This window comes from Schistocerca serialis, chromosome 8, assembly GCF_023864345.2.
Source record: "Schistocerca serialis cubense isolate TAMUIC-IGC-003099 chromosome 8, iqSchSeri2.2, whole genome shotgun sequence".
Classification (NCBI taxonomy): domain Eukaryota; kingdom Metazoa; phylum Arthropoda; class Insecta; order Orthoptera; family Acrididae; genus Schistocerca; species Schistocerca serialis.
Genome location: NC_064645.1, coordinates 68,976,220 through 68,989,575, shown reverse-complemented (window position 1 = coordinate 68,989,575; position 13,356 = coordinate 68,976,220). Strand labels below are relative to the sequence as shown.

At 42.9% G+C, this 13,356-nt stretch overlaps 1 protein-coding gene across 1 annotated transcript in view; it reads right to left on the bottom strand.

The window, feature by feature from the left end:
* The window catches only part of LOC126416108 (uncharacterized), a 367,975-nt gene extending 354,871 nt beyond the window's left edge, over nt 1-13,104 (bottom strand). Inside the window, exon 1 of the mRNA XM_050083618.1 lies at nt 12,055-13,104. Coding sequence (XP_049939575.1) covers nt 12,055-12,118 — 64 coding nt within the window. The 5' untranslated portion in view covers nt 12,119-13,104. The remainder of the gene's footprint in view (nt 1-12,054) is intronic.
* Between the last annotated feature and the right edge of the window lie 252 nt (nt 13,105-13,356).

Here is a 13,356-nt window from a genome sequence, read left to right as displayed (position 1 = left end):
CGGAAAAGGTCGATATCGTGTTGATGTATGGCTAATGTGATCAAAATGGCCAACGGGCGTGTGCTATGTATGCTGCTCCGTATCCTGGACGGCACCATCCAAGTGTCCGGATCGTTCACCGGATAGTTACGTTATTTAAGGAAACAGGAAGTGTTCACCCACATGTGGAACGTCAACCACGACCTGCAACAAATGATGATGACCAAGTAGGTGTTTTAGCTGCTGTAGCGGCTAATCCGCACATCAGTAGCAGACAAATTGCTCGAGAATTGGGAATCTCAAAAAAGTTGGTGTTGAGAATGCTACATCAACATCGATTGCAACCGTACCATATTTCTATGCACCAGGAATTGTATGGCGACGACTTTGAAAGTCGTGTACAGTTCTCCCACTGGGCACGAGAGAAATTACGGGAGGATGACAGATTTTTTGCACGCGTTCTATTTAGCGACGAAGCGTCATTCACCAACAGCGGTAACGTAGCCGGCATAATATGCACTATTAGGCAACGGAAGATCCACGATAGCTGCGACAAGTGGAACATCAGAGACCTTGGCGGATTAATGCATGGTGCAGCATTATGGGAGGAAAGATAATTGGCCCCCATTTTATCGATGTCAATCTGAATGGAGCAATGTATGCTGATTTCCTACGTAATGTTCTACCGATGTTACTACAAGATGTTTCACTGCATGACAGAATGGCGATGTACTTCCAACGTGATGGATGTCCGGCACATAGCTGGCGTGCGGTTGAAGAGGTATTGAATAGCATATTTCATGACAGGTGGACTGGTCGTCGAAGTACCATACCATGGCCCTCACGTTCACCGGATCTGACGTCCGCGGATTTCTTTCTGTGGGGAAAGTTGAAAGGCATTTGCTATCGTGATCCACCGACAACGCCTGACAACATGCGTCAGCGCATTGTCAATGCATGTGCGAACGTTACGGAAGGCGAACTACTATCTGTTGAGAGGAATGTCGTTACAAATATTGCCAAATGCATTGAGGTTGACGGACGTCATTTTGAACATTTATTGCATTAATGTGGTATTTACAGGTAATCACGCTGTAACAGCATGCTTTCTCAGAAATGATAAGTTCACAAAGGTATATGTATCACATTGGAACAACTGAAATAAAATGTTCATACGTACCTACGTTCTGCATTCCAATTTGAAAAACATACCTGTTACCAAAATTGTGAGTCATATGTCTGTGACTATGACAGCGCCTTCTATCACAATGCGAAAAAATGGTCCAACTAAAACATATATCCTTACGTACTACACGAATATGTAATAAAAATTGGTGTTCTCGTTAAAAAAACGCAGCGCCATCTAGTGGGCCAACCATAGCGCCATCTGGTTTCCCCCTTGAAGCTAGACAAGTTTCGTTCTTTGTAGTTCTTTCATTTGACGCTTTTTTCGTGAGATATTTGGCCCGGCCACGATCAATGGATCACCCTGTATACAACACTTTAGCAAGCCTACCACGTTACGTCACAACAGTATCATATACCGGAGGTTTCTAATGCAAATTTACAAATAAGGTCTCTATCCCATGTAAAGAAAACAGCACCAAGAAATGAACTTTCCTACATATATATATATATATATATATATATATATATATATATATATATATATATATATATGTGTGTGTGTGTGTGTGTGTGTGTGTGTGTGTGTGTGTGTGTGTGTGTGTGAATGATATAAACAAATATAATCATTATATATTTATTATATATTTATTTATTTTGGAAATCGTTAGGAAATTCAATATTCCGATATCCAAAGAATCATGAGTGTGTTGGGAACACCAAATTTCAAGCATTAAGTCTCACCATGGAGAACGCAATGGCCGACGTCCTTCACATAATGAGCGACAGCAGCGACGTTTTCGTACAGTTTTCAGTGCTAACAGTCAAGCAACACTGCTTTATACAACCACTGAAATCATTGTGTGACATAAGACGAATGTATCTGTTAAAATAGTGCGGCGAAATATGGCGTTAATGTGTTACGGCAGCAGAACACTGAGTCGTGTGCTATCGTAATCAGCACATCGTCTGTAGCACGTATTCTAGGCTCGTGATCATAGTGGTTGGACCCTTGAGAACTGGAATACTGTGACCTGGTGACATATGAGTCTTGATTTCATTTGGTAAGAGTTGATGTTACGGTTAGAGTGTGGCACAGTCCCCTCGAAGCCATGAACCCATATCTTCAACAGGCACTGTGTATGCTGGTGGTGGCTCCATAAGGTGCGGGATGTTTTACGTGGAATGGAATTGGTCCTCTGGTCCAACTGAATTGATTAGTGACTGGAAACGGTTATTTTCAGCAACTTGGACACCATCTGCAGCCATTAATAAACTTCATGGTCCCAAACAACGATGGAATTTTTGTGGATGACATTGCGCCATGTTACTTGGCCGGAGTTGTTCGTGACTGCGTTGAAGAAGATTGTGGACAGTTCGAATCATTTATGTCGCCGCCCAAACCGCCAAACATGAATCTCATCGAATATTTATGGGACGTAGTCGAGAGGTCAGTTCGTGCTCAAAATCTTGTACTGGCCAAACTTTTGCAATTATGGACTATGGCAGAGACAGCATAACTCAATATTTCTGCAGGGCACTTCCAACGATTTGTTGAGTCCATGCCACGTCGCACTGCAGCACTACGTTTGGCAAAAAGACATCCTACACGGTTTTAGGAGTTATGCCTCGACTCTTGTCACCTTAGTGCAAGTAATAATTATAACTCTGCAACCAACACTGTTTGTTTACTCGTCGTATTTTACTGGATGCTGTGCCAACCCTGCTATGAGTTGAGAAAGTTTTGTAACTTAAAGTTAGCGTCAATAATTTTTCCGATGGCACTAAACATAGAGAGTGGAATGGGCTAAGCACGAAATTCAGCCAATAATTTTTAATATATCGCAAGCTCAGTAATAAAAAATAGATGTCTGGAGATTTTCGTTCCCTTTACGTTACATGCAAAAACAGGAGTGATGAATCTACTACAGCAGTTTCCTATAAAATAAAAAATAAAGCCGGCCGCGGTGGTCTAGCGGTTCTGGCGCTGCAGTCCGGAACCGCGGGACTGCTACGGTCGCAGGTTCGAATCCTGCCTCGGGCATGGGTGTGTGTGATGTCCTTAGGTTAGTTAGGTTTAAGTAGTTCTAAGTTCTAGGGGACTTATGACCTAAGATGTTGAGTCCCATAGTGCTCAGAGCCATTTGAACCATTTTTTGAAAAAATAAAGAAATATGAAAATAAGAAATGAAAATATAAAGAAAATAAGAAATAAAGAAAATATTGTGTGACCCATGAACGATAGGTAGCGTTACTCTCCAGTTTAGTCGTATTAATCATTTAAGTTTTGTAAACTACAGGTCAAGACATGTTAAAAACGTTATTTCTAACTGCGAAAATTTGCGAGCAGTCACACACGTCAGCGAGACACCCAATTACGTAAACAGGAAATTTTGTTTTGACCCTCGCAATGTAGCTGTCACAGTTCACGACTGCAGACACGCAGTGCGCAGTTTAGTGATAATAGCTATCAGCGTTTGTTACGAGATTCAGTGTAGCAATAAACATCAGAACATTTTCCTGAGGGCGGAAGAAAACAGACTGAAGCGGTAACGTCCATAACATTCGTCAAGGTACATTCTACATTACATCTATCTTGTCAGGAAGTAACTGCTGTGTTTGAAATCACTCACACAACGAATGAAACCTGCAGTTGATGATGTCACTGCATCGTGTTGTTTTGAGGGAACTCGGGGCGAGTGTAATTCGGTTATGCAGCACTAAAGGAACACTAATAACCAGTGTATTCCTTTCGGTGAGGAAAAGATAGAAATATGTGAAGGATAAAGATATAGCCAAACAACGAAACGATAATTTGAAGACAAAAAATTATGTTCGCGCTTAAGATTCTAATTTCTGGCCTTGGCCCATAGATGGGATTGACGTCGACCACACGGAAGCGCCTTGTATTCGACTCAAACGGTGGTTGGTTTTTACATTAAAAATGGTTTGCCTCTTCTCGAAAAGTAGTGGCTCAGAGCAGGTACGCACTTTTCGTACGGTTATCCATGCACTTTCGTTTGCTTCACGTCGAGCGCATGTCGTAACTCGAGACACATGTGTGAAAAGACAGTGGAACGATCTGTAGTTGAAAACTAGTTTGCACAGAAAAAAATTCTTCTACAAAATGATTCTACATTGACGAAAAGTATAAGTGCGTGCAGTGAAGAGTATAAATCGGACCGGAAGAATTTTATGGAATGCAGGACAATAACTGCAGTTGGCATCATCTGTCGAAGGAATTCTGAACCAACGCGCACCTATCAGGATGCAGGTCTAACTATGATAAACTTAGTTTTAGTAGCGAACCATGATATTTTGTTGTTGATGAATCATAACAGTTATAATAAAACACATTAAAGAGAAAGTTACGGAAGAAACTGCTAAACTTACAATTTTTTCAAATATTTATGAAGTAGTTCTCTGAAGAAACTGCTAAACTAACATTTTTTTCAAATATTTATAAAGTAGATCTCTGAAGAACTACTTTATAAATATTTGAAAAAATTGTTGGTTTAGCAGTTTCTTCTGTAACTTTCTCTTTAATGTGTTTTATTATAATTGTTCTGATCCATCAACAACAAAATATCATGGTACGCTACTGAAACTAAATTTATCATAGTTAGACCTGCATTCTGATAGGTGACTCTCTCTTAATTTTGAGAAAACACATGATTTAGTCTTTCACAGCGAATGGTCATACCAACATTTGATGTAGCACATGGACAGGAATCAATAAGAAGGGTGGATTCTTGCGAACTTTTGTGTATACATATTGATGAAAACTTGAACTGGAAGTATCATGTTACTCAGTTGTTCAAATAATTAAGTTCAGCTGTTGTTGTTCTTCGTGTGAGTGCCACTTTCCTGTGGGCCTTAGTCCCGCATGACGCAGGGCGGCCGTGTTATTACTGATGTGGCAATGTTGGTGGCATAGGGTGGCCAGAAGCCCTTCCCGCCGCCACCCCATACATCCGGGATGGAAGAAGTGTATACCACAGCTGTCTGCGTCAAGTGTAACTCATGAAATAGTGCGAACGGTTTCAAATAACTACTAGCCTTGTAACTGAGGTGGAACGTGGGGACCATCCTGGTATTCACCTACCAGGATGTGGAAAACCGCCTAAAACCCAGATCGATTCTGGGCAGCAGACTGGCCCTCGTCGTGAATCCGCCAGGCGAATTCGATCCGGGGCCGGCGCGCCTCCAGAGTCCACGAAGCAGGGCATAAGCGCTCTCGGCTACCTTGGCGGGTCCTTCGTGTGATTACCACTATTGGGAACAAATGATTGAAACTCCTAGTATATTTTGCTTATTTCCACTGAATAACATATAAAGGAGTACTTACGTGGGGTAATCCATCACTTACTGATGGCATAAAAGCAAGCAATAAGAATAATATGTGGTCTTGCAGGCACTTTTTGAAAGAGTCAGGCATTTAATGCTAGTGAAATTTACTAAGAACTTTTCACCATGAAACTGGTCACCAGCCTGCTTGGGTGTACGTATTGAGTCGGTTTTGAAAGGTGTCAGAAAGCCATTTTATCCTCTCCAGAGAGAAGCTGTGAGACAGCCATTACAGTCTGACGTGCTGGGTACTGGCAGTGGGACAGAAAAGGCATCCGAGATAGTCCCACACATTTTCTCTGGAGAACAGGTCTGGGGTTCTGCTGGCCACTGTTGTACCTCATCATCACGCAGACAGTTCACAGAGACGCGAGTCGTCTGTGGACGAGCATTGTCGTATTGAAAAATGGCATCACGATACCGTCGTGTGTGATTTACATCAACCTCTACATGGATACTCTACAAGTCACACTTAGGTGCCTGACAGAGGGTTCATTGAAACACCTTCACAGTAATTCTCTATTATTCCAATCTCGAACAGAGCAAGGAAAGAACGAATACTTATATCTTTCCGTGCGAGCTCTGATTTCCCTTATTGTATTACGATGTTCGTTTCACCCTATGTAGTTCGGCGTTCATCAACAAGGTATTTTTGCATTCGGAGGATAGAGTTGTTGATTGAAATTTCGTGATAAGATTCCGCCGAAACAAAAAACGGCTTTCGTTAATGATGTCCACCCCAAATCCTGTATCATGTCAGTTACACCCTCTTCCCTATTACGCGATAATACAAAACGTGCTTTCTTTGAACTCTCTCGAGGTACTCTGTTGATCCTATCTGGTAAGGACCCCACATCGCGCGGCAGTACTCCAAAAGAGGACGGACAAGCGTAGTGTAGGCAGGCTCTTTAGTAGATCTGTTACGTTTTATGTTTGTCTTGCAATAAATCGCGATCTTTTGTTTGCCTTCCCCACAACGTTTTCTATGTGTTCTTTCCAAATTAACTTGTTCGTAATTGTAATTCCTAGGTATCTAGTTGAGTTCACAGCCTTTAGACTTGACTGATTTATCGTTTAACCGAAGTTTAATGGATTCCTTTCAGCAGTCATGTGGATGATCTCACACATTTCGTTATTTAGGGTCATTTGCTCATTTACGAACCATGCAGATACCTTTTCTAAATGGTTTTGCGATTTTTTTTATCTGATGGCTCTACTAGTCGATAAACAACAGCGTCTTCTGAAAATAATGTAAGACGGCTGCTCAGATTGTCTCCTAACTCGTTTATATAGATAAGCACGAGTGTATCTTGGGGAACGCCAGAAATCACTTATGTTTTACTCGGTGACTTTCCGTCAGTTACTATGAACTGTGACCTCTCTGACAGGAAATCACGAATCCAGAAATATTACTGAGACGATATTCCATAAGCATGCAATTTCACTACAAGCCGCTTGTGTGGTACAGTGTAAAAAGCGTTCCGGAAATCCAGAAATACGGAATCACTCTCAAATCGCTTGTCAACAGCACTCATCACTTCTTGCGAATAAGGAGCTAGTTGTGTTTCACAAGAACGATGTCTTCTGAATCCATGTTGACTCTTTGTCAGTAGACCGTTCTCTTCGAGGTACTTGTTCGAGCACAATATATGTTCAAAAATCCTCCTGCACATCGATGTTAATGATATAGGCATGTAATTTAGTGGGTTATTCCTACTACCGTTCCTGAATGTTGGTGTGATCTGTGCAACTTTCCAGTCTTTAAATATGGATCTTTCGTCGAGCGAGCGGTTGGATACGACTGTTAAGTGTGCAACTATTGCGTCAGCATACTCTGAAAGGAACCTAGTTGGCAGACAGCCTTGACCGGATGACTTGCTTTTGTTAAGTGATTTAAGATGCTTCACTACTCCGAGGATATCTACACCTACGTTACTCGTGTTGGCAGATGTCACTCTTGTGGACGTCGGATTTCCGTGACGTACGTTATGTAGTCAGAGTTCTCGGAATCACCTGAAGTCATACGAGATGTCTCCCCACCTCGTGGCACAGGGAGTAACTCAGCTGTGCCTCTAGAAAACATGGGAAGAATGGAACCTCTAACCAGATTGCCATCTTACTCCCACCACAATGGCAATCCCAGGATGTGCAGCAAAGCAGTTCATCCCAGAACTCAAAGCGGCGGCATTCATCGGCATTCCATGCTTCCTGCTAAAGGCACCAGTGTTGTGGTCAGCCTATGCGTGGGACGATTATTGCCTAGTGCAGCTGCTGATGGTCAAGTTTCCGACCAATGATGTGCGATCAGATTGATCTGCCTGATACTGGAACTGGGACGACATCCGAGATGGTGCAAGAATATTTTCTACAGGGAGCAGATCTGAGGATTTAGACGGCCACGGCAGTACCTCAGCATCACGCAGGCAGTTCACAGAGACGTATGCCATCTGTGGACGAGCATTGTCTTGTTGAAAAATAACATCACGATACCGCCGTTGTAGCTCTAATCATTTCCATACACGCAGACGTCGTGTCGACATCGTGTACAAAGTTACACCGACATCCGACCGTGTCTTCTTGGTGTTTCAGAGGTAGTGTACGCGAACGCTAATTAAATTCGTCACAACACAATTTGAGAACAGGTGTCCAAATCTACAGTTAGGCGAGGAGGAGAGAAAAATAACGGAGGGTGCACCATTCAGGAACTTGTAGGCGATCAACATGTAGCAGTCCACAGAATCTTATCAAGTATACATGACATGTAAGCGGACTCGTTCTGCATCTCTTCAGTGAAACAGCCGAGGCAAGGGTCTGTGGGTCATACAAGTAAGTAACCAACTAGGAGGAAGTGCGTCTTGCCTGTGTCGACAGGCAGACATAGTACGACCGGTACTGTATCAGCTGGATTACAAAAATACTGACGGTAAAACTTTGTGCATTTAAACTGATACAGGTAAGGCTATGGGAAAATAGAAAGAAAACAGGAGATGTATAAGCCGATAAATGTAAATACTAATAATCTAGGCTATCAAACGCCCGTAAACCACTGACCACAATAATGTCCAGACGAATAGAAAGTGAAGTTCAGTTTTGTCTGTTAAAAGTCAAACAAAGAACGAAAGGTTCGCGTTCGAAAGGTAGGCTTTGAACGTACTCCTGCTGCTACTCCATTAACACTTTCAATAAATAATGTGTAGAGTACATCGAAACCAACGACTTACAGAAAAAAATAGAGAACAGAAGAGTAGTAATATGCTTAAATGATTACGTTTTCATAGACATCACCTCTCTAATGGAATGAAGACAATTTTAATTTGTGCTGGACCGGAAATCGAACCCGGGTTGTTCGCTTATCGCGAGCGGTCGCCCCACAGTTAGGCTACCCGACCAAGCTTCACGGCCGGTCCAAACCTTCCATATATCGCCAGTCACGTATCTACAACCTGCACTCGTACATGCATTATGTATATTCCCGTGCAGACGAGGCTTTTAGTTGAATGCCGCGTGCCCAGTGTCTGCAGAAGAATCCGATACTGCACTGCTTGTGTTGTTATAAAACTGCAGTGCATCGTTCGGTCGGACACGCATACACTCATGCACGTATGTACGAAGGAGACCTACATCATACATCTAAATAATACAGCTACTACAATATCGATTCTTCTTTATCTGGGAAGCAAGATTACACAGCACAGTTGGGGAAAGGGGGGAAATGGTGAAGCGAAAGTAAACTTTCTTATCAAAGAAGTTCAGATGCTGTCTCTTACTATATTGTGAAAATCTGGGAATTTGTGGTGTGTTTTTATGGGACCAAACAGCTGAAGTCATCAGTCCCTAGGCTAACACACTACTTAATCTCACTTAAACTAATGTACGCCAAGGTCAACACACACACGCCCATATTATATTGGGATTGTGGAAGGATTTACTGATAGTGTGCATCTCGACAAACTGTTGTGTAAAAACTAAGGCGAACCGTGGGAATACCGCAGAATGAAGTAACGAAATGATCAGTGACGCAATAATGGTCATTGAAGATTGAATGAAAAGTGTGTATTAAAGAGGCACTGCAACGAACAGACGAACCATATGTATAACAGAAGCCTCACCAGTGAAAGCGAAACTTCAACAAATCATCAACCATTGGGTCGAATAAAAAATGAAAGTAGCGGATCAGTAAGTGATAAAATTCGTAGTGGCAGGAGAACACACATATGTACTGAAGGTTATGGAGGATGTAGCGTAGAGAGAAGGAACATTACTGTTTCACGACATCGGGGTGACTAGAGACGGAGTATAAACTCGGACTGTGTCAAGGATGGGGAGGGAAATCGATCGTGCCCTTTCAAAGGAACCATCTCGGAATCTGCCCCGAGCTATTTTGGGAAATAACGGAGAACCTAAATCTGGATGCCCTGAATTGGATTTGAACAGTCGTCCTCCCGAATGCGAGTCCATTGTGCCAGTCACAGCGCCACCTCGCTAGGTAATAGGCAGATGTCTGGATGTAACAACAGACAAGATGCAGAATGAGATGGACGACAGCAACAAGGCTGTCGGAAGCGTCAGTGGGAAAAACTGTAATAGTGCGAAGGTAAGGTAACGAACAAGAGAGCAAATGTCATTTTCCAGATCCGCTAAATTTCTCATGTTTGCTAACGTTATCAGCCTGGTTATGTTTGGCAAATTGTGAACTCATCTCCAGTTCGTTAATACTGGTAGTTGAAAGGTAGCCGCCTCAACATAAGGCCATCTTATCTCCGAAGAAAAGGGCAACTCCGGAAAACTATTGACATAATCGTGTCAGACGTACGCTTATCGCTCAAAGGTCGCCAGTCCATCAAAGCTCAATCCTCTTATCACATTTTGCTACTTAATGTTCCTAAAAACCGTCCAGTGTACGAAATAATGGTTTACGAATCCACGTTTGCTGACTGCGAATTTCATCTTACAAACGTATGGAAATTCAAAGATTGCGTAAGGTAGTTTCAAATGTCATCTAGATATTTATACGTAAATAAATATTTCATTAACCTCTTCTCATGTTAAGCACTGTCTAAACTACGTTTTTCAGGTATTTGTAATAATCTCCCGATGTGCCTTCTTTAAGTAAGGTGGTAAGTAGCACCTGTAAATGGAAAGTTCTTGTTATAGGTGCTCATAGATTCCAATTTGTTCGGGATCCATAAGATTTTTGTGAATTCAGATCTTTTTTTACGAATGACTCTAAACTTACTGTCGCTTGAAAATAGCACTCTGAGACCTACTGTGGTGGTGAAAGGTTTTGTAAGGTCCCGAGTTCGAGTCTCGGTCCAGCACACAGTTTCAATCTGCCAGGAAGTTTCAATAGATATCGTATGTCAGAAACAATGGAAGGTGACAACACACATCTTTGCCGAACGTTTCGAACAGTATGATATCAGTCTATCCAGTGGTCGTTTACAGTCATTTCCACACAAGTAAAAGCACCAGTAACTGTTTCAAAGTTCGTATAATTACCTATAGTGAAATTATACATAACAATACGGAAATGGGCATTTACTGCGTGAATTAAATTAAATACTATGCGTTCGCTTCGCTCAACAACAGATGTAAAAACGTCGCCTTAAGGTTCAACAAAGGGGTGAGGCCTGCATGTTCGTGAACGAGGATATGTGAAAAATGGCAAGAACAAAACGTTTTGATTGCAGCATTCAAAGAAACTGTCCTCAGATAATTGGTTAAAATTCATAATGAAGCGGAAGCGACATTGTACAGTAGCAGTAGTTTACTTAAGATACAGCGTATCTGATGGGAATATTGCACAACCAATAAGCTCTCATCCTTCAGCGATAGTCCCTACATAGGGAAGTCAAATGTAGGTTTACAGTATACCAAAAAATAAACAATATGTCCGAAGACCATCGATGATGAGTACATTTAACAGACAAATAAAAATGGAGAATAATTGAGACTACCAAATTTGAAATTCTACCAGAAATTAAATTTCCGTCTTCAACGAAAAAAAAAACCGCGAAATTCCTAGAACGTATTTCCTGCGACATTCCTCACTTAGGTCGTGGTGTGTGATTAGCGCATCGAAATAATATATATTTTAATCACAAAGGTAATGCGATTGGGGTAGATCTATGTATAAATACTTCTCCCCTGTGTTGATAATATATGTCTCCCATGTATCTGATACAGCGGGAGTAGAAAGTTTGTTTTTTGTTTACTTTTGGTTTTTACGTCTCTACTTTTTTACTTGGCTGTGGCGATGGTTAGTTGACGGACATTCCGATTTTGCCAGAAGATGCGTAATTGAACTGATTTCATTTAATGTGCGTTCACAATAAATGTTGGATGTCCTCTGACAGAGCACAGTAGTCGTATTTTGTTTCCTCTAGATACTACAATTCATGTGTTCTGCCTTATTATGGAGACATTATTTATGAAGCATATCTTGATTTTTTCGATGAATGGCTGACCGAGGTATTTGCTTGTTACTCATTATATGGAGATGAATAGCAGCACACAGGTTCGACAGGAATCACGAATACAATATTATTAGTAAATTGTGGTGCTTGCATTTCGCCAGACAATGTTGTCCGTTTCAAGACTCACCGTCTGTGGCGACCCCGATGACCGTGGCCCACAGCAGGAAACTCCAGGCTCGTCTCCCCTTCATTTCAACTGCCGCTTTAAGGAAGTCACTGGTGTTGCTCCACTGCACTGGTGGTGAACATCAAACAAAGACACTCGGGCAGGGCTTCGAGGTAACCAAGCCTTAGCACTAGGTTCGCATCAACCGACAGTTCTGAGGTGCTGTGTGAGTTACTTATAAGCGAATAATTTACTCTCGTAAAGGTGTATCAGCAGCTTTGCTGGAAACTCAAGACACATACTCTGTAAGCTATTTTGCGAACATATGTGAAACTATGAAAATACTGCAAGGTCCTTTTAGGATAGTCTGTATCCCAATATTCAAGTTATTTTTCATTTTTTTCTTGAGGTATCCTTGTATGTAACGGCAAGAAGGAGTGAATGACTGAAAAACATTCGGTAACTATCGCAGAAGAATCGTGCGAAGATGGAGACAATTTGCCGATATTTGGGTATTGTTGCTGAGACAGCACTCCTGTATGCAAAGCAACAAGTGTTTCTGAAGCAACAGAGGAATTGCAGAACCGGAAAAAAAGAATCACTATGCCGGTATTGTGTCGGAGTCGCTCAGTCGTTTAGCATGAAACGCGAGTTCGCTACCGAGCAAAATAAGAAAATACAGAACACACGTTAAACTTCGGACACTGTGCCAAAATCGGACGTCGCTGGAGTGGCAGTTCCGTATACAAAGCAACAAGTGATGCTGAAATATAGAAGAAATTGCGGGAAACGCGACGGAAGGTTCGCGGCGAGTCTGGACCTCTACCTCACGTCCTGATGCCTTTCGCTGTAGTAGCGGACGGTAAACTCGACTGCCCGTTTCCACTGAGTGACTCGCTCTACATCCGCGTTTGCACCTGCGCGGGGTTGTCACGGGAGCGCAGCGACAGGGGCGTCCGTTATGGTGGTAGCACTGCGCACAGTGGCGGCTGCGGTGCCGGCGCTGCTGTCCCCTCGCGTGAGGCGCGGACCGCAAGACTAGTGCCGCCTGTTCTGCATCCGACGCGCGTCGCGTCGCCTGCGGCCAGCTCCGCCGGTGGGATGGGGGAAGCGCGCCGCGCCGCGCCGCGCCGGGCCGTTCTGCGCACGCGCGGGCCGCCTACCGCACGCGCCACGCGCTCCGGATGACGTAGCGTGCGTGTCGCGTCAACCCGCAAGCGCGCGTGCTGCTGCGGCGGAAATTTCGCGTTTGCGACTCCACCCTTTCTCTCTCTCTCTCTCTCTGTCTCTCTCCCTCTATCTCTCCCTCTGTCTCTGTCTCAT